At 41.0% G+C, this 22,897-nt stretch overlaps 2 protein-coding genes across 6 annotated transcripts in view; one reads left to right on the top strand and one right to left on the bottom strand.

Annotated features, from left to right (window-relative positions):
• LOC145986766 (uncharacterized) overlaps window positions 1-22,897 on the top strand; it is a 177,227-nt gene that overhangs the window by 76,391 nt on the left and 77,939 nt on the right. The gene's annotated exons all lie outside the window — the stretch shown is intronic.
• On the bottom strand, window positions 906-21,762 carry LOC145986765 (uncharacterized). The gene is made up of 3 exons (XM_083121147.1): window positions 21,223-21,762; window positions 6,964-7,105; window positions 906-2,507 (listed from the first exon to the last, which is right to left on the bottom strand). The coding sequence occupies exons 1-3, from the start codon at window positions 21,706-21,708 to the stop codon at window positions 1,270-1,272; spliced, it is 1,866 nt and encodes a 621-aa protein (XP_082977273.1). The 5' UTR covers window positions 21,709-21,762; the 3' UTR covers window positions 906-1,269.

Here is a 22,897-nt window from a genome sequence, read left to right as displayed (position 1 = left end):
CAACTCATAGGAAATCAGGTTGCCAACTCATAAGATATCAGGTTCCCAAATCCAGAATCAGCATCATCATATCACTGATATGAATAATATTATTTACAATTTTTGATCGATTCTTCCGTATTTTATTCTCTATGCTTGAGGCTTCGCAGATAGCCTAGCTAGCCTAGAGTATACGCTCCTGTGTGTAAGTTATGCAAAATTCGAAGTTTCCATTGATTTTGTACCAATATTATGTGAAAAAACTGTATTTTGTGATTACATAACAGTTTTTTTTTTAATATTCTGATGCAAGTTTTTAATATTTTAAAGGAAACTATGGTAAATTTATGATTATAATCGGAGTGGAATATTCGAACCAATACTCTGAACAACTTTTAATCGCTACAATTTTGAAGCATCGGTATCGCTATGGGTGGGAATAGGTACGAGTATCGGTATCGGTTCAAAGTGGTATCGGCTCAGACTTTATATATATATATATATATATATATATATATATATATATATATATATATATATATATATATATATATATATATATTGTTGTGTTGTGTGATTGCAAAAAGCATATTGAATAAATTGCTGAGAATGATACAAGAGCATATGGAAGATTAGGGCAACCATTCCTTGTAACACTTTGGAAATTAATTAATAATTTTTGTGTCTTGTGTTCAAGAGTTCTACCAATGCGGTCACATTTTTTTGGTTCAGATTATAACAAAAAATATAATCCCATGGCCATTGACCACGCGCATAAAGTGAAGTCGACATGTGGGTTAGGCTGCAAAATATTTTGCTCCAACTATACAATGTTTGTATTGTCTTTTTTCTATTATGTGAGGCATAATGTAACGTAATTAGGTAAAGATTGTAAGACAGAATATTTGCAGAGAAAAATAGGAGAATTATTGTAAAAATACTACTGCTCTATTCATAATTGTACACGGTACAGAACCTTATATAAATATACACACTTTACAAATGATATGATATACATTGTTGCCCATTCATGCTTGTCATCACCCGTCATAATAAGAGGTAGACACTGCATAGCAGAAATCACTCCCACGTGGATGGAACATTATGGACTCACTATTGAGGTACGCCAACTGCGTGGACACTAGTTCGTCGACTCGAATAAGTTACTGCTTCGCCATAGTGTTTCGACGGTGGATGTTTTCGTGAAACTTCACCACCGCCTGTCACCCTGCTTGATGTCTCTAAAGCTAAGTCAAGGGGAGAAATGTGTAACAACCATTACCCAAATGCTCAGAGGTAGCGTGCCACGTCGAAATGGAGCACTTTGAGAGCCAGGAAGCCGCCGTAGCCAGGCTGCCCCTTGTGGAACAGACCAACCCCGGCAACCCAGGTTGGAAGAAGAGGCGACACTTTCTGGGAATCCAAGAACGGGACGGTGCTCTGTGACGCGTCCTTCACGAGTGACGTGGGGGCGAAGTTGACGTACTGGTCGTGCTTGGAGTCCGGCTCCGAGGGCTTGGGGGTCCTCGTCGGAACGTCCGGATCCGCGAGCTTCAGTTCCATCCTGGGGTTGTACTCCGACGCGGCAGTGTTGTCGTTGCCGATCCAGTACGAAGCGTCCGGACGGATCAGCCCGCTGTTGAAGTCCACCGGAGTCACCCTTACCTCCAAGTTGAGGTGGCCTCCCACCTGTCGGAATCTGAGTCCCGTGACCGCGTAGCCGGGAGGAGCGTTGAGGTCATCGAGGTCGATGGCGCGCTGTTCCCAGGACAGCGCCGCGTAGTCCTTCCCCTCCAGGGCGTCCGTCTGCTCCGGGTCGAAGTAGCACGGCGGGATCCAGCCGAGTGACGAGTTGTTCACCGTTCCGCGTGGTGTCACCTCGGCCTCCTGCACCTCCAGATGGAACACCCTCCCCAGCCTCGTGATCTTCGCTCCGGTCACCACCCTGTTCCTGTCTTGGTCCGCCACGGCTTCCCTCAGGCTGAAGTACCTGAAGGACGCGGACCCTGGTTCGTCGCACAGGCACAGGCAGTAGGAGCACCTCCAGAACACCCACCTGTGCCAGCTGTAGGCGGGAATCAGGGATTCCTGGGGACAAGACTCGCCCTCGCCGAACTGCAGCCCCGATCCGAACTTGATCCACTCGTAGCGCCGGTCGCTCTTGGCGGAGAGGCACACGTCAGCCGTGCTCTCCACGGACCTGCAATCGAACAGCCTCCCTTTGCACGGCCTCTGGCTGGCGCACAGCGGCGTGCTCTCGGCGCAGGACTTGGGGGAAGCCACCACCTTGTAGGAAGAGCACTCGTGACGGCAGTGGCCCCTGTCGGCCAGGGAGACCTCGTTCTCCAGGTAGGCCTGCAGGAAGTTGTCCACCTGCAGGTGCGAGGCGTTCTCCACGTACGTCGCCGGGTCGCAAGGCCAGTACCACGAGGAAGACGTCTCCAGCACTTCTCGCGTGGACGTCAGTCTCTCGATGGCCCTGGCCAGCATGTCCGCTCTGGCCATTTCCACTTCGATCGTGTAGTCTCCTGCAACGAAATTGAAAAGTAAAATGAGAACAATCACGAACTAAACTCTGGGACGCAACAGTCGTTTGAGGATCACAGCCTGACAAGCAGCTTTTGTTATTGGGTGACGCGTGGTCAGCGGATCTAGTCCTGTCGCCTATGTAATTATTACTGTCTTTCAAGTAACTCCCCAATGAAGTTCACGATTCTGGGTCAATACTGACAGTCAATCATAAGGCGTGCGTTTTGTATAAACTTTACCCAGACAAGTTTACTTTTCCTTTCAGAACTAAGAAAAACAACAGTTCTTTTTCTGTGATTCCGCGAAAGTTTGCTGTATGTACGAGTAAACAGGACTTCGTTATTGTAAAGCGAGATTTCAATCCCTTGAATCTTATTGAACAGCTTGCGACGAGAAGCGGTCGTTAATCGTGTTTCCCTCCAGCATAACAAGGGGAAAATTATAAAAGAATTTAGATAAATTGCAGTAGCTTCTAGTTCAAGGTGGAGGGAGAGTTTCTCAATGGTTGGCCTTAACCTTGACATGGATAATTTAGTCTGCTGTGAGCGTTTCGTTTAATGAGACGATCCAACCGAAGTCATTAACAAACACTGTGCACTGCCTTGTTAACTGTAGCACTGATTTCTCTGGCTGCGAGTGAAGTGAGAGCCAATGTGTTAGAATGCAAGAAAGCACCGGCGGCCACTTTCAGTCGGGGTCGTGAAGCGGTTCATTGAGCATTGCCATGGTAAACGGCCTGCAGCAATTTCTCGTGGCATTTTTCCATTTTCAAAAAGTAAATTGTAATATGATTGCAGTAGGAGACGATGGTCAAGTGTTTCTATTTAAAACTAAACTAGACTTCTCTCCTTGAAGCAGGTGAGGGGCTTCCGATGGAGTAGCGGTAACGGCGTCGCCTTGTAATCAAGGGATCGCCTGTACGATACCCGGTGGAGGCAAATAGTTGTTCTTTGATTTGGTTTCTTTTTTAAGTCCACTTGATGCACAGAAGGCTAATCGAAACTGGACAGTTTAAAGTGAGATCGGAACCACTATGTGCCTCCACCGGGTATCGAACCCGATACACCTTGATTACAAGGCGACGACGTTACCACTACGCCATCGGGAAGGCCCTAATAATTGTTCCGAGCCCATTTTATGCTGTAGTTACAATCCTGATGAGCCTATCTGCTCATAAAGTGAATTTGAACTTAAAAATTGAAGTACAAGATTATATCGGTCCCTTAATATCTCTTTTCCACGATTTTAGATGTATTTTTTCTTGAAGTAAATAAACCTTTTTTTTTTAAATACTCATTGTTTAAACACAATGTGTCTATTCAAGTGTTAGGTATGTGAAGCATGAACAGTTATGTCAGTTACAATCAATAATTGTTATTAGTTCGTGACTTTCATCCGACAAAACGAATTGAATATATTCAATGCAATTTAGTTTTAATTAATTTAATACCGGTAAATTAAAATGTAACATTATATCAGTTTTCGAACATTTATTGCTAATTTGAAGGTTGTAAATGTCTAGTACTTAATTGTATATAATTATCTTCGCGAATAGCTAAAAGTGGCAGAAAACCGAAGTAAAATGAATCAAATTAGTGTATCAGTTGTTTAATCAACCGTTACTTATATGTAGGGACATTGAATTTTCGCGATGCGCGAAATCGCGAAATGTGAAAAAAAGATGCAATTTTGAACATTCTGCACGTAACTACACCCCCAATGATGAGATATGCATGAGTTTTATTCGCGTAGTAATGCGAAATGTGTGCTTTTCCACGAAATGAAAGCTTTTTCGCGAAATAACCGTGAAATATCATCAAATTAAGTAGAAAACACGCAAAAACCGGCAATCGAGGTTTTTCGCGCAAACTGTCGATTTGTAACAAAACGTTTGCCTAAAGTTTCGTACCACTTGCAGCTGTAGAACGTTTTATCTTCGATCTCATCAGGAAGACCCTGCAAATTGGGATTTCCCATGCACATAATCTCAGTTCGAAAACTTCGCTCCCTGTCAAATTGCATTCCTTTCTTCCCCCGAATGTCTACTCAACTTCCAGTTTCATTGAACTTGCTAGCTGTAGCAGCGATAAGATTAGTCTGTTCCCGCACATGAAGGGAAACAATGGTGTCATTTGTGTTCAGTCATGAATGAATTTTGTTTATCATCATGTGATTTTCAACATGTGTTTGTGTATGTGCAGTAGTGATTATTTTATTTGTTGGACAGCAAGGATATCCTTTAAATACATGCAATGAATAAATCACTTGAGATATGCAATTTAGAAATGAAGTGATTTTGTATTGATGTTTTCTTTTTGGTTGGGCAGCTAAGTACTTGTGTATGGGTACAGTATATAAAAATGAAGTATTTTATCAATTTATAGCTCTTTTGTATGCTGATCTAACATTTTATTTACCGCTCTCCTCAATTTTTATTTACCATAAATTTGTCTCCCTACTTATATGTATGTAGTTTGGTTTATGTGGAGATTGCATGCAGCTTTTTTTTTTTTTTGCCGGAACTCCGCAATGGCTTCTTTTTAGTGTTATTCTAGACAGATATTTTTATGCGAATTTGGATTAGTACGTATTACTTGGGTTGAAATTAATTTCGATTTTGGTTTTGGTCCTTTTATTTCAACTCGGATAAAATATGCGTTCGTGACCATACGTCCAATGAGGATTCTGGTCCTATATGACTCGAAATGTAGGCGAATAATGAACATTCACACCTTCACTGTCTGTCTGCAGATACGTAGCACTCCCACACGCTATTGGACCTGTAGTAATGGCTTGCGAGAGGCGGCGGACTATTTTCCCGTGTGGAACTCCCTATAGTTCCCGACGGTGACGAGGCGTTTTCAGTTTCAATAGATATCATTTTGCTGCGATGGCTGGGTCTTTTGTTCAACAGAACCAGTGCGTGGTATAAGTGCGAGCAGTGGAACTAACCCCATTTACGCTGAAATTCCCTCAGGCACTACGTAAATTTCCCTCCCACAAGAAATGTTGATTTTAATTTACAATATCTTAAACCTCCGTCCCATTTCATTAAAAATGTGGGTGGGATTAATAATTAACCGATAAATGTCAACGATTTGAATTGAAATTATTTGCAGAGATAACACCTTAAATTACTAAGCACGAAATTCAAGTAAAACACAAAATAAGGCATAGGAAACTAATTAACCTAAAACACATAAAAAATAATGCGAAAACTATATTTAGAACTATTACTAAACACTTTTTGATAACACCATGCAAACTAATTTAGAAACTAATATTTTTGCTGATAGATATGCAACCCGGAAAACGCCATTATCTTGCACAGGTATACAGCCAGCTACAGTTATTGAAAGACTGCTATCGTTGAATTGTTGATTTGATTTTGTTCCCGAAGGGTTAGCGCTCTCGCCTTTGGTGCTAACGGTCCCGGGTTCGATTCCTGACCTGGTGGGAGTTAAAAAAAATCGGCAGCCCAATGTGTACTACATGGAAGAGAGGTGGTCATTTGAGTGCCTTGTGAAGTCACGCTTTACATCCATATGAATTGTTGTGTACTGAATTGATTGATTTGGTGTTTTAAGTCCACTTTATGCACAGTAAGGCTAATCGGGACTGGACCTACAGTTTAAAGTGGGATCCGAACCACTATGTACCTCCACCGGGTATCGAACCCAGGACCCCTTGATTACAAGGCGACGACGCTACCACTGCGCCATCGGGGAGGCCTAATGTGTACTGAATGTGTTTTTCTTATTTTACTTCGCTTTTCTGCCTCTGTAGGCTAATCGTGACGACGATGATGATCAATTGACGAAACTACACCCATGCACACTCCTCCAGGACTCGAACCTGCAACCGTTCGTGGCGAGTTGATACATTGTATGTAGCAAAGTAAAATACACATCAAAGACAAACACATTTCAAGAAAAGGAATAGCGAATTGACACAAAAGATGAGTGTAAGAAGAAGTATACAAATCGGTAAAATGGGAATGGTTATTCATATCCAAACATAGGCCTCCAGCCATACTCGGACACCAATATATAATGTTAGATGTTAATTCTAAAAATAATATTAACAGTAGTGAAATACTTTTCATGCATTATGAATTTTTCTAGAAGATATAAAGCAACTGTATTGGAGAACATAAATTATACCAAAGCTGTTTGATTACAGAAAAGGGCCAAAGGAGTGTATAACAGAAGCCGGTTGCCTTCAGAAACAAGATACAGCGCATACCATTCATTCCCGTAGGCGTAAAGATTCCTTCCAGAAATTTCCCCCGAGGAGGGAAAATTCCCTTCACCGTGGGAATCAGACCTTGAAGCCGTTTTCTCCCACTTTTGAATTGGTTCCAACTCCAGGAGTTCGATCCGAAATTCTCTTTTCTGGCACGGTCTTTCCTGCTTCGTTCCCACCGACTTCTCACTTTCCCCCTCCGAGACTTACCCTGGTGCTTGACGAAGGCCCTCAGCCACAGGAACTGCATGATGATGAACGCCTTGATATCCATCATGACCAGGGCCGAGTACATCTGGTAAAGGACCTGGTTTGGACTCCCGCCAATTCGGCAAACGTGGCTTCCAGCTCCCTGGGAGGAAAAAAAAACGAGCGAAATGTTAAAACGCAAAAGGTCTTCGAACCTCCACAATGTTGAGAGAGAGAGAGAGACATCACAACATTTCTGCTCTACGTTATACTGTAGTATACTAACATTTCCAGGGAAAACCTGAGGAGAGGGGAGACTGGAAATGATTATATTACACACCTTTTAGCAGGCCCTACCCTCTTCCCTCCTCATAGTATGAAACATTTTAATGTGCCCCTATAGAAACCTACAAAATAACATCTTGTAATCGTTGAATGTTTATTATTAACCTGTCACTGTAAATAAATATTGCAGCTGATATTTTGCAAACTATCATTAAACAATCCCCAAAATTTATCTACAAAGACTGTAAACATATTTTAAGTTACAATTATATAGTCCATCCAGAATGCTTTATTCTGACTGAAAAGAAAATTACTGAAATTATTATAGTTTCATCAACACACTAGACAAACAATTTCATAGTTATATCATATATACAGTAGCAGAAACATAAAAATGTATATTTACATATATTTTTTTATTTGCTTTAATCGAACTGTTCAAATATTTTACAAGGCCGTTTACCGTCTTTCCAAAAAAAAAAAAATGTCTATATGTACGGTGCCAAAAAACATGCAAGTAATTTTAAGCGTTTTTTTTAAAAAAATTAAAAAATAAAATTAAATAAGCAAGATATTTATACACCCTGGGATAGCCTAACCCGACCTAACTTAACCTATCGCGACTTCCTTACGTCTTCACTGACGTCCTTAGGGTGTGAGGAAGTCTGAACGTGAGTGTACTAATGGGTTCTGTTACGTTGGCTTACGTTGAATATTCAGTGAAGTAAGCTCCAGCGTATTCTGAGGACGGGAGTAAGGAAGAAGGGAGCGAGTGTTCAAGAAAGTGAGAACAAGTCAAGACTGGAATAAGGACGTAAGTCGGGACTGAAATGAAGTCAGGATCGAAGTCAGAACTTAAATGAGGACGTAAGTCAGTACGTAAGTTAGAACGTAAGGGAATTTGAGTTAGGTCTGGTGAGGACACGTCAGGTTAGGTTGATTAATTCGATTTAGTTTATTTTACTTCGCGTTTTGTGCCTCTTGTGTAATTTGCAAAGATGGGGATGAGTGATGAAATTGATAAATGGACATTCACAAACAACCAACCCCGAGCGGGATTCGAACCCGGGACCCTTGGAGTCGCAGCGTGATGTGCTAACCTGCTAACCACTCGGCCACAGGGTCCGGCGGGTTAGGTTAGGTTAGCGTAGATGAGGTTGAGTTATATAACCAACTTACGTTCATGATTTTGGGGGACAATACCTCTCCTTCCCCCTCTGAGAATTCACCTCTGTAAGCCAAGATCTCCATGAACCCGAGCTAACGGAATCCAGAAAACAATGCGAGGGAGCATTTTATGACTTAATTGCTTTCGGAAGGAAGCAAAGAAAGGGCCCTAAATTACATTTATACCGCACGCCACTCCTACCTATAGACGTTTACGAGAACAATACGAATTTTTTTCTTGTCATAAACTTGTCGCTATTACATGATCTACAACCTTCAATCCTTGTACTACAGCCGAGGAATCTCTCGCTCCAGTGACTCGAGGAGAAAAGGAAGAGAAATTGACTTAAGACACGAAAGATTGTTGAAAGACACCCGTTTGTAATATTTGATCACAAAAGTACTAAGTTCGTACTTAAACCTACATTATGCCATAAGATTACCAGGACTTGAAGGAACTTGCGATAGCAAATTGAGGTGAGATGTAGTTAATGTCCTAGACTGTCCGTCTCGTAATAACATTTCAAATATTTACCCAATCCAAAATTTACTTTATCAAGCGAGTATATAAATTATTATTTATAATAGGGCATATAATTTAGCTCTCGCGGTTCGAATCCCGGTTCGGACATGGATGTTTTGTGTTTGTCCAAAATGAGAAAACAGGGGATTTAGTAAACAATGACATGTGAAAACTGAGAAAAAGTGAAAAACGGGGAATACTGCCGATTTGAGGTATTTTTTTTATTATGATTTAAAAAAGTGATTAGCGCTCTCGCCTTTGGTGCGACTGGTCCTGGGTTCGATTCTCGGTGCGAGACAACAAAATTTCGGCGTTGACGTAGCACCGTGAGGACAATTGAGGAGCTATTTGAAAAGAAGTAGCAGGCTTCGGTCTCGAAAGCCAGAAAACCGCCAAGATGGGACTCGATGCGCTGACCAGTGAAAGAGGCCATTCTGGCAGGCCCTTGCTCCAGAGAATCCCGGGATAGAGTATAGAGGACTGTTGCTGCGCCATGGAGTTTGGTTTATTTTACTTTAGGTCATCTAATTGCTTTATAAATTTGGGAAACAAAGTTATTACATTGGTGACAATTGCAAACTTGTGCAGTGTGGTTGCATACATTCAGGTAATATTCCTGTTTTCCGATAGTATCGATACGATGTATCGAACAGAAAACCGTATTGACTAAGTTTGTCCCGTTACGCATGTTGCTTTTATATACAGGGTGTCTCATAAGTAATAGCGCAAACTGACACGATAATAGAAGCAAAAAAGTCTCAGTAAACATGGGTCTGCGAACGAGCCGTTTTCGAGATAACCGCGAATGTGGGATTACAAGCCGCCACTGACTTCATTGTTTGTAAACATCGTCCTAGTTGGTAAAATGCTAATAATACAGTAAGAAAAGTGACTCCCACAGTACGATTAGACTATGTACTGATTGTATCCATCCTGTTTGATTACAACGCCATCTCTCGGAAATGTTCTGTTTTGTAAACAAAGAGCAAACCTCGGAACGCGCAAGGAGTAAAGCACTCGGTATTCAGAGGCCAGCATAGTCTGCCTTTTACCTACCCGCTGCCCGCTTGCACGCGAGGACAGGTATACCTGCTCGCCTGCCCACGGCAACGAGTCGACTTGCGTCTTTACCCGGGTTCTTGCTCTTCAAGGCGCTCTGCGCTTAGAAGGTACCTGGGCATTCAACAAGACCCGGGCGCCTGCAAAACCTGCAGGAAGGAAACAGCCCTCCGGCAGCGTGTGTCGCTCCAGGTGTTTCATCACCACGTGGACAGCTTCAGCCAGTGTTGCCTACTTACGTAGCTTGTAAATCCTACGAAGTCCTAGGAGGAGCTCTCTCCTCCAAGGAGAATTTATATACTTAGCGATTTCAGTTCAGCGTAAGCAGTTTTTATCTTATTGCCAGGAAATGCACGCAATATTACAGCTTCATTTATCTAAATGAATGATCGAGCAAACAAAAATCTCCTCACTGAAAACTAATTGATTTTCATTGCATGGTGCCTTAACCAGGCACGCAGTGGCGCAACCAGAGGGGGGCAGGGGGCATTGCTCACAACCTTAGACGGAAATTTAGTCTAGCCGAGGGGCCAGGGTGTGGGTCAAACAGTAAAGTACAAGAAAAAACAGGCTAGCAGAATTTAAGAATAGCAGGGCTAAAGGGTACTCAAGATGGAATTAATTTTCATATTTTTCTTACATTTTCCTTCCAGACGGCCAAGCGCACTTGCAGAGGGGGAATGGAGGGGTAATTGCAACCCCTTGATTTCAAATTTTATGAAAGTAGAAATATATTATAAAATATTATACAGTCTCGTCAAGTTCAATGCCGTAGCAAAGGGGTAACGGGAGACGGTCCTGAGCGCCAAACGATCTAAGTGATAAAAGTTTTAAAACAGAGAATGCCATGGCGGCCCGTGATATTATTTGCTATTAATGTTGGTTTGTTACGAGTTGGATGAATTGATTATGTAATGTATTTATATAATATATATGCTTTAATGAAATTTTGAATATGTACACAATTTAGTGTTAGCATATGTATTTCTTATTTTACGTCGCTCCATGTGAAAAGAAAATATTGTAGATGGAAATTTTACATGCTATATGTATGTACATTTGGAATGCATTTATCATGCACTTTCTTTCTTTCAAAAACAGTTTGTGTGCTTGTTTTCCATTATTAGCTAATGTGAAATTGACGTGCTGAAAAAAATATTTCTAATCCTCTGTTTCAACACAAATGCGTGAGAACCGACTTCCACCCCCTTTTTGCATGATTTATGAGGATAATAATGCCTTTCATGCTACTTTTATTACTATTATTGTGATTGTTGTTGTTGGCACGTTTATCCAAGTACTTGCCCCCCCCCCCCAAACGAGGTAACGGCAATGCCCCTGGCCCCTGGCTGGCTACGGCCCTGGTGTTCGCAGTAGAACAGTGTGTTGTTCGACTCGCGACCTCAGCGTCGAACGTGACATGTTTCAGTCCTGCCCTATATCACTATATATCTATACGTATATTGGTTGTTTACGACATGTACTTATGGATCCTGTGCCACGGAAAACCTATTTCAATCTGTGTGTAGTAGGGGGGGGGGAGTAGCAACATTCGTAAATTTCATTTCATTCGCGATGTGGCTTACGAAGCTTTGAGTTCCCTTTTCTAAGTAGTGAAAATATATTGCAGTTGGCAACACTGCAGACAGGTGTGCGCCCGGTGCAGTTTCTAGTCGAAGCAACTACGTCATGCAGAGGGAGGGGCGTGCAGTTGATTGAATGAACGCACTGAGACCTACTAGGTATCTTACGACTGCGGGTACCCGGCGGGTTTTCGATACCTGCCAAGAACGATCTGGGCAGATGGTCAGTCAAGGTGCTCAAGCGAGGGTGTTGCGCAGGTTGCATGGCATTTCAGGAGCGATGTCTCGCGAACGGGTCTGCTCCAGGTCTTGTGCAGGCCTCTATCGGTGTTTACAAAATGCAATCAATGACGGCTTCTAACCACACATTCGCACACATTGTTAGCATTTTGCCAACTAAGACGACGTTTACAAACAATGAAGTCAGTAGTTGCTTGTAATCACTAATCACACATTCGCGATTATTTCGAAAACGGCTCGTTTGCAGACTATGACCCCACGTAAATTACCTCTGCATATGAAGCAACTTACGAGCGAACGTCTTACCACGCAATGGAAAGTTATACTGGGCCCCATTTTCCTTGAGCCATATAAGTAACTACGTACTTAGTAGTGAGAGCAACAGACCTTAACAATAAGCCATAAATTATAACCAAAGCTATCTTTTCATTCTTTAGGTTTATTACAATCAACGTATTAACAGTAAATAGAATAACTAATAACAACAATTCTAACATCATTCACGTATATATACATATCCAGTAAATAACCGTGAACAATTGGCACCTAGATTTAGTGTTCCCCTGTGTATATTAAAGTAGATCGATATTAATTCTTGCATTAATACCCGTACTGTTATCGGCCATGCAAATCTATGAAAGTTTAGTTTTCAAAAAAAGAAAATAATAAACCCCCCAAATTAATTATGTTAATATGTTGATTGTAATAAACCTAAAGAATGAAAAGATAGCTTTGGTTATAATTTATGCTTTATTGATAACATCTGTTGCTCTCACTACTAAGTACGTAGTTTTATGTTTACTGAGACTTTTTTGCTTCTATTGTCGTGTACTTTCACCTGTGTCAGTATGCGCTATTACTTTTGAGACACCCTGTATTATATAAGACGAGCCAACCTCTGTGACGGAATGGTTAGTGGTGACTCTCTACGACGTCAGGGGTTCCGGGGTCGAATCCCGATCTGGGCATGAGTGTTATTTGTGAGTACTCCTTCATGAAAATCATCATACCATTAATTATTCCCATCTTCGCGATTAGCCAAAACTGGCAGAAAAGCGAAGTAAAATAAACCAAATCAATTAATATGTAAGTCGAGTCGAGACCAAGAACGTTTTGCACAGAGAGTCTAATCGGGACTGGACCTACAGTTTAAAGTGGGATCCGAACCATTATGTGCCTCCACCGCGTGTCGAACTCACGACTCCGTGATTACAAGGCGGCGACGTAAGCAGAGGACAGGAAAGAGACAACTTTCTCACACACGAGACGAGATGAAACGATATCATACAGTTTAGCACTTCCGACAATATTTACACATTCATCTTCCCTACTACAGTTAGTCTAGTTACGAAATTCACAGAATCACGTGATAGCATATAAATGCAATGTAATGTGCAGAAATGTTTATGGCAAAAGTACGCAAAAGAAAAAAAAAGTTTTATTGTTATTAAAATTTTGATATCGCGGCAGTTTTCTATTTCTTCGGTCTGCTTACTGTAGTGATCTACCCGGTGAGACATAGGTATCACAAACTAGTTTAGACGTGACATGTCGTGGTGTGATAACAGTAACTTCGCTTTTAGGGGTCAACAGTTCATTGCTTTCTCTTCCCGTTACACCAAAAATAAAACAGTTATATTGCGAATTTCATTTTCCTAACACGAGTTACCTGATGAGGAAATGGGCCGGTATATTGTGACGATTTCGACAAGTCTTTATCCTTTAATAATATCGTGCTGACATAGAATTATTTGTTTTTGTAATGTTAAGTCATGCTCGCGATGAAGTCCTATTTCTCATTAGAAGAAATAAATTTGTTATACAAATGCAATAATTCGAAGTACGGCAAAATTTTGGTCTGCGTGAAAGCAAAACGTTTTTTTTTTAAAAAGATTACTTCTCAGAAGCGAAAGGACAGCGAACCCAACGTTTCAAGCACTTGGTTTGCCCCACGGATTGGTCAAGAACTTTATTTAATGTACCCTGAATTTCTGCAACTTTGTGAATTAGTTGCATAACATCGCGTGTGCCTACCTACCGCAAGTTTAAAGCGGGTGATAAAATCGGGATAATTTCCTTTAGTCAAGTTATTGATCGAATGAATCTAACGTTTGAATTATTGGGTATATCTGGTATAACTTTGCCTAGCTAGAGCATTATCATTTTCTTTTAAAGAAAATGTAGGAAGGCCGTACATAGATTATGATTGCTTGTATGGCAATGCAAGTACTCGAATGTGAAACGAGGAAAGGTTTAGATAAATGGAAATTTCCTCATCTTACATTGCTCTTTTGTAACCCTAACCTATTATTATTATTACGCGTATTATTATTTATAAATTCTCAATACATCTTCAAATCCAAGTCCAGCAATATTACGTACATATGTTTAACATAATCTACTTGTAAGAAGAGTGACTGAAGATGATGACGATATGAAACTGATGCCTTGCGCTTGCCCTGAATTGCAATCCAAGAACCTTGACTTCCCACACGTTGCTCTAACGACTAGATCTCTGACCAAAAGCAAATTTATATTAAATTTCCTTACTCCGAAATGCAGATTCTGTATGCATGCATCGTAGGGTTTCCAATACAGAACACGCACTGAACGTGAACGTACAAACCAGCTTATATACATATTGACACACAACAGTGATATACATTTTAAACAATCCAGTACACATTGTATTACTTATTACTACGGCTAGGATTTTTATGACTTACCATATTTTTTTTTGGTAAGGGTGATGTGTTTCCTAAATATATAGAAATTCATATTGTGAAGAAACTAATTGAATTAATGTGCTTTTTAAGGGCATATTTTGGCATATTTGGCCATTTCTACGTGATAAAGCATGATGGATTTCGGTCATATTCAGCATATTTTCGCTTTTTCAGGAAATAGTCATTTTCCAAGTGGATTCTTTCTTACTCCCATGTTCACTCGAGTTTTTTTTTTTTTTTGGACTGCAGCAAGATCTTTTTTCATTTTTAATTGAAAATGTACAGAAAGTATTCATTGTGCATTTCAACTCATCAGGGCCCATAAAGTGAACTAAAAATACTATGTAAGTATATGAAAATATTTCAGCATAAGTTAGATATTGATGTTTGAAACAGTCTAGTTATAAGGGCATATTTTTCAAATTATAGTGCATATTTTGGTGATTTTAGGTCATCTTATTACATTAAAATACTATAAAGTTTCTCAGGAGCTAAAAGCAGATTGTAGAAGACAGGATGTCTGGTAATCTGGCGTCCGCAGGGGGGAGGTTGCTGATAGTGCTACAGCCCCCTCCGAAATTTTGAGAAAATAAAAATTTCCAAATGTGATCAGCAAAGAACCTGGGACTACCAAAGTGGTAAATCCAAACTCCCATTAAAATGACTCCAGATTACAATTTTGTTTGACTTTCAACAACTATTAAAACGATGGTTAATTAGGAAATATGTTGAAGTGTTCCTCCCTCCTAGAATGTAGCTATGTATTACAATTGCAGCCCCTTCCGAAATGAAATCCTGGGTACGCTAGTGACCCACCATCGTATTTTTTACGTATTCTTCTTGTATCGTGGTTCTCCATTGTCCTATGCTATAGTGTGTGTATTTCATGACAATTGTTATCACGTCTGGGTTAAGTGTTTTCATGATGATTTATGTAACAGGCTGAATGAGTGACCAAAATAAGTGAATAAGCTATGCAAATACAGCAATAATATACTCACGACTGGAAACAGATCCTTGATATTATTGCCGACGCAGAATATTTGCAACAAGGAAGTTAACGGAACTTTAATAATAAATTAGATCTTAGCATAAGCTATGAATCCGTGCTACTTATCGAATATGGATCTATAACGTTCCGGCCTTGGTATCCGAATCTGACCCGAGGAACAGGCAAAAATGTTATTTCAATAAGAGCAACCGTTGAAAGAGTCCAGTTTTTATGCTTCTGAATCCACGAATATGCAAACAAATAACATTATTTCTCTCGAAAGCGGCGGCGAACATTTACCGTTGTGGCACGAGAGCATCTTGGCCAGTTCCGGAAGCGAATGCAAATCGTGCCATTTTGCAATGCTTCCCTCACTTTCGCGAATAGCATTAGCCTACGTTACAGCGCGGTGAGTTCGCAGTTCGCATGCAAACTTTTTTTTTCCTGAACTTTGTTTTTACCAAGTACTCGTATGAGGCATTGGCGCAAGGCACGTGTCCGTGTGGTAATGACATTGCACCTCCTCTTTCTAAGCGGTTGTCTAACAGGTTATTCTCCATATGGATCATACAAGTCTTTGGAACGTTACCATTATCATTATTTTAAAAAGTAACTCGGGATCGTTTTCCTGCAAGCGAGCAGTTCTTTGTAATGATGACCCATCGAATTGCAAAAAACTCGTATGTTTAAATATGAAAATGAGAAAATTACTAGTTCACCCTATTTAAAAAAATACGTTACAAAGTATTTGCTCGTGGTGAATGTTTTCATAAAGGTTAACATTTTATTTATTTATTTTAGCAAACCATAATTAACTTTATTACTGTTGTTATTTACAGAAAGGTAACTGTTAATTTAGCTACTCATTACTTGAAGAAAGTAACTGAGTGACAGTTACTCATTTCCAAAAGTAACTGTTACTTGTAGTTTAGTTCAGGTATTGTAATTTGTTACTTCCAGACATTGCTTCATATATCACGAATATTCTATAGTTGAAACCAGCTTCCCATTAAACCTGTTCGGAGATATGCAGTGCAGAGGTCTTTCCAGGATGTATCAAATGGATACCTATCGTGGATGTCTGGCTGGTATCCGTATGTGTCTATTCAGAAAATATCCAATACACATCCATCACGGAAGTGACTGTCTACCTGTCTATACTCGGTGCAATGCAATAAGGCGGTAGAATTTCACTGTTGCCAGATGGTGTGACCTCTCTTCAACGTAATATACACCCTGGACTGCATTTTGCAGACGAGCAGGGCTCTGGCGTCACAGTATAATCCTCTGTGGGGTTTTGTGTTGCGTCGTCAATATGTGTTTGTCCTTCATAAAGTTCATCTTATCAGTTTTCATCTCCATCTTCGCGATTAGCCCAAAGGAGCACGAAAACGATTTAAAATAAAACAAATCATAAAAGAATTGCTACAAGGTTTACGGCAATGCATGTTCTCGTTCTTTGTTATATATGAGTAGACGTCGGATTTTAGGTTCTTAACCTATATTTTCATTTGCAGGTAAATAAGAAATAGCAAGTTACGTGAGCGTTTCATTAAAAAACGAAACAACTGATGAAGTTTTATAGTGCCTAAAATAACCTAGTTTGCTTGTTAGAACCTATTTTAGGTTTATGCGCCTAAATCAAACCTTTTTTAAGGTTTTTATATATATTTTAAGGTTTTTCATGATTTTTATGTCACACAAAGGTATTTGCTCGGTTTTTGATGCAAAAAAAACAATTACTAACGTATTTTAAAGACATTTTCTGTCGACTTCCCTCCCATTATTTTCCACGCAGCTTTCTTTTCCTTTCCTTCTTCGATAAAAATAAAAACTAAACTGTGAAAACCGTCAGGGCATTTATAAATATATAAATTCAATGAGATTTGGATTAATAAAAGTTGCAATTTTTCAAGTCTATGCAGAAAATTTAACGCAGAATTCCCAGCGACTAGCCACCCTGGTCTTGTGCAGCAAATCATAGATATTTAATTCATTCTTCAGATCAACAAGTAACTTTTGCTAACAACACAAATAAAGGATTACAATAATTTGTGAAAAAATTTGAAAATGATGTATGCAAATGAAAATTTGGTTAGAAAAGTAATATTTGGTTGTTACATAACATATAGCTAGCTACAGTATTAAAATTTCTTACGGTTCTTTTGAAATTTTGTTTTTGATGTACCAAATCAGTATTTTTCAGGAATTTTGAAGGATTTTTGAACCTACTTCAGAATTTTTAGAACCTATTGTAGGAATTTCAGAAGCTATTTTGGGATTTTTAGAGCCTATTTTAGGAACGTAAGCACACATTTTAGAACCGAAAAGTCCAAGGTCTATATATGAGATGCATACGTGGCAGCATGGGGATTTATCGATCTCAAGTTAAATTGTGATTGGTGGTAGCCGATCACGGCTGTGATTTCTGAGGCTGGTCTTAACTGGATTTGTTTGAAGTTTACGACAATGCATGTTCTCATTCTGCAATCCGTTTTTGTAATAGATGGGATATAAAATGGCAGTAGCATTAGACTCAGGCTCCTTATGTGATTGCTGCTGGTATAGCGCTTATTCACGTTCGAGCATCATCGGCTGATCTGAAAGAGAATCGAACCCTGGACCGCTCGTTCAGAAGGACCTTCTAACCCCGACCGGCGTTGATGTCCAATTGAAAGTGAGAGCATTGATTACAGTAATCTCGATCTGTGACCCTCGGATCGATGACATCTTGTGCAACCCGTCTGCGGTCGTCCACTCTCGGTTGCCAAGGACGAGGACGCCCAGGAGGCCTTCCGAAAAAGGGGAAAGAAGAAACAGTCGCGTTTCCAAGTCTTTTAAAATGACTGCGTTGCCTCGAGGATGGTGCCAGTTCACTTTCATGCGACCTTCGTGCTTTTTTCTTTTGGTTTATTCACGAGCGGTTACAAATTCTCACCTCGGCATCAGAATATGCAGGCGTTATGTTAGGTACACGTGGATGGTAATATGTAGACCTCGTATTTGTAGGTTCTAAAAAGTGTGCTTTCAGGTTCCTAAAATAGGCTCTAAAAAACCTAAAATAGGTTCTAAAAATCCTAAAATAGGTCCTAAAAATCTTAAGTAGGTTACAACACTGAAAATAATTCAAAATTCCTGAACATTCCTGAAAAATGCTAATTAGATATAGTCACATGGGACAATGAAAATGGGACACCTACATCCTGATATCCTGAAATACGCACTATCTTGCATAACGTTATGTGTGTTGCCTAACCCTACGGCGATGGCAGAACTTAACATTGGAAATTTGCTATTAAAATCCACAATTCGCCGTATAGTTAGGCAAGACTCTTTTTTCATGTTATATACAGTCAAACTCCGCAATTTTGTCTGTGAGGATCATGTTATATGCTGAAAATAATCGTTCAACAAAAACATAGTCAGTGATGCAAACTTCAATGCTGAAATGTTAGTTTGCAAGGCGTGAATGCCACAAAGCACCGAAGTGACGCGAAAGTGAGCAAGACCACACAGATCAGTCCACTTTGGATTGTACAGGTAACAATGGCACCAGACATTTTGCTTTGTTTAGAGCTTTGAAAAACCACCATGGACTTGGAGGAAGGGAAATCGACAGAGAGTACGTTTCAAATACGTTCGTCATTGAATTTTTTCGTGCCAAACAAAGCAAATGCCTCTATGTGATATAAGAATCCTGTAAAACCTTTAAAAATATATGAAGCCCTAAAAAAGGCTTGATTTAGGCGCATAAACATAAAATAGGTTTTTTAGGCACTATAAAACTTCATCAGTGGTTGCATTTTTGGACGAAACTCTGACGTAATTTATTGTTTCTTACATGCCTGCCTGTAAAGAAAAGAAAATTGTTAAAAACCTAAAATACGACGTCTAGAAATATGCCCGGACTAATCTGTGGGCAGAGGAATATCATCCACAGTTCAGCATGTATGATAGATTGACTGAAATTAAAATTGTGGGTGCGTCAGCAGTTAGGGCATTTACAGCCGTCACATTATACGGGACCCAGTCCCTTACCATATAACTTTAACGAGCATTAGTCTTTGAGGACTATAGCGGCGTCGCCTTGTAAACAAGGGGTCATGGGTTTGCTACCCAGTGGAGGCACAAGTGGTTCGGATCCCACTTTAAACTGTAGATCCAGTCCCGATTAGCCTTACTGTGCATAAAGTGGACTGAAAACAACAAATCAAGTCTTTGAGGACCAAAATCTCCTTACCCATGTCAAAAGCTGAGGCTGTAAAGAGGCACTCAGAACACGTATGGACAATGCACAGGAGAACACACAGAATTATACTGGTCATAGGGCCAGTCGCCAGAGCCTCGCTCGTCTGCAAGATTGCAGCTACCACGTGGAAGTGAGGTTAGCTTTTGTGTGCCTTCACAAGAAGTCACCCCTTACACCCTGCAACATGTATGTGTTTTCGTAGATACAAATTTATTCATTTTTTACATAATAAAATTAATACTTTAGAACCGAGCCGTACGTTGTTTGCAAATTTAAATAAAATCGTTTAGATAAGAGGAAGTAGGTATGAGTATTCCTTGTTATTTTATACGTTTTACATAATGCCCGTGGTTGAATACAGAACGGCTTTAACTATTCCAGCTAGCTGAATGACCTTAATTTTACAGGTCCATTGTCCTTGTCGTAACTCGTGAAGTAAGAGACTTGAGTATATGTTTTATGTATATAGACCCCTTTATATACAAATGGCTGCTAATAAATAAATATAAGCGAATAAGTGAAGCATTTGAAATGACCTCTATTCGTAACCGATTCTCCACCAAGGCTGCGTTACGTAAAATTTTCCCACGATGTAAATCACGGCTAATGGTAAAATGTCTTGTTCAACAAACGTTCGCTGCATGAAGCCAGGAATAACTTCGGAGAAAAAAGTGTAGAAGCTCTTGGAATATATTTGAAGTAGACATCGGAAGGGGAAATAAAATAATTTGCAAGAAGTAAACAAACAAATTCGTTCAGAAAATTCCTCGCAGAGGTTGAATGCTTGTCCCGAAATGGTGGTCATTTGCCACCCGTCACATGAACTCTAGGAGGAACCCTTTGCCGTGGAAATTAAACTAAATTCAAATTAATGCTACGAAGAAATTTGAATCTTATACTGTTTACTCTAAAATCTGAATGACCATGTATAGGGAGGGACTCCTTGTCGGAGTGGTTACCATAGCGCGTTGCGATTCCAGGGGCCCCAAGTTCAAATGCCAAGATGGGTGTGTTTGTCAATTTCCCTCCATCAGTTTCATCGTCCTCATCGTCGCGATTAGCCAAAAGTGGCAGAAAGACGAAGCAAAATAAACGAGGTCAATCAATCAACATTCTAGCAGGGCTATCGTTCAGAAGCAGATAAAGTACTGAAGAGCCGGTCGGCGTTACCACACAGCTGTTAACTATTACCATAAGGTGAGATGTAAGGGTAACCCTTTCCGAAGACTTCCAAAATCAACCTCCCCTCCACTTAGTACACCCTGTACTGATTTTGCAGACTAGCGAGGCTCTGGCGTGTAGATTCGCATCCAGCATAGTCCCCTGTGAGGCTTGTGCTGGCCCTATATGACTCTTGATTGTCCATCCATCTCATCTTATTACCATTCATCCGTATCTTCGCGGATAGCCAAAAGTTGCAGAAAGCGAAATAAACTAATCAATTGCTAACTACTCACCTTGAGGATCGTGTCCAAGTGCCTGTATATCCCTCCTTCGCTCCCGCGGGCGGTAAGCTGTCGAATCTTGTCGGGAATGTGCGGAACCTTGGTGATGGCATCCGCCGGCAATTCCAGCCTTCCGGCTCCAGCCTCCTGCGCCTGCCTCAGCCTGGAGAAGTACTCCTCCACGGGTTCGATCTCGCGCACCACGCTCTCCCAGCGCTTGACCCAGGAGGACGCTCTGGCCCCGAGGTCCGGGATCTTCCCGAGGTTGGGCGACATCTCGGACGCCTCCTCCACCTTCCTGGACAGGTACTTCAGCTCCCTTATGATGGCCCACTCCGACAGCCCGGGGTCGATGGCTTTGTCCCACAGCCTGTCCACCGTGTGCTCCGTCTCGGCTCTCAGCTGTTCCGGGATCACCGCCAGTCCCTGCGATCGTTGCCCGACGCCGGCACTCGCCAGTAACACCAGAACGCACGCAAGTAGAGCGAACTCGTCCATGTTGGCGAAGTCGCGCCTCTCGAGTACCGTGATTCCGTTGCCCCTTTTCGCACCTGCCACTCTGCAGGAGTTGCTGAAGATGCGGCACATGGTCGGCAGCGGTCCAAGGAAATAGTCGCCAGGGTTGCCAACCCTTGTACTTTAAAAAACGCTAATGTTCATAGTGTTAAAACTGAGGTGGTGTTACATACCAGAAAGTTGAAGGGGCCTCCATGACTGCGTAGCGGTAACGTTGTCGCCTTGTAATCAAGGGGTTGCGGGTTCGATACCCGGTGAAGGCACATTACACAGTGGTTCGAATCCTAGGTCCAGTCCCGATTCGTGCATCAAGTTGACTTAAAACAACAATTCAAAGAAAGTTAAGGTATGTAGTCATGCGCTGAATCGGCCATAATTTCAATCTTATATTTGTTGTTGTCATGGTAACTTGATCATTCCCCGACCTGAGCGGCGGAGTGGTTAGCACAGCGCGCTATGACGCCAGGTCCCGGGTTCGAATCCAGGCCTGGGCATGGGTGTTTTTTGTGAGTGTCCCTTCATCAATTTCATCATATCATCTTCATCTTCGCGATTAGCCAAAAGTGGCAGAAAAGAGAAGTAAAACAAGACAAATCAATTAATCAATCAACGTCTACTTGACTATTGGTTTAATTAATTTGCTTCATTGTTTTCTTTCCCCGTTAAAATCCATAGATTCGGATTTATATGGTCTGGACTACGTGAAAAAGTTACCACCTTTGTAGACATGGTGGCAATCAAATCCTTACCTGCCAACTTGGATACTAAGCATAGTACAATCATTGTATGGTTGGCAACGCTGATTGTTGTGTTCTTCACCGATCCTAATACTGTGACTGCGCATGCGCTTACCAGGTAAAGGGAAAGTGGAGCAAGACAATTTCTTCCCAAGAAATGTCATCAAATGCCTACTTAGGCAGTTGTATTACGCGTGTTCTTCTCATTGAACATCCATAATGCATGAGGCAGCGTCCTTGGTGTTTCAAAGCCCAAGAAAACCAGAAGGAAGGATTTCCAGGATAAATTAACTCCCCAGCCGGATCCTGCGCTCACCCGTAACAGGAAATCACGACTGTTTTGTACCAACACGCCTCGGCGCTTATTTCTTCGCTCTGTTGTTCCACAAGTAATTGTCAGTTCTCGTTAACTTACATTATGATTTCGAGAAGCG

The sequence above is a fragment of the Lepisma saccharinum genome, chromosome 4 (genome assembly GCF_977018435.1).
Source record: "Lepisma saccharinum chromosome 4, izLepSacc3.1, whole genome shotgun sequence".
NCBI lineage: Eukaryota > Metazoa > Arthropoda > Insecta > Zygentoma > Lepismatidae > Lepisma > Lepisma saccharinum.
This window is presented reverse-complemented; position numbering and strand designations above follow the sequence as displayed.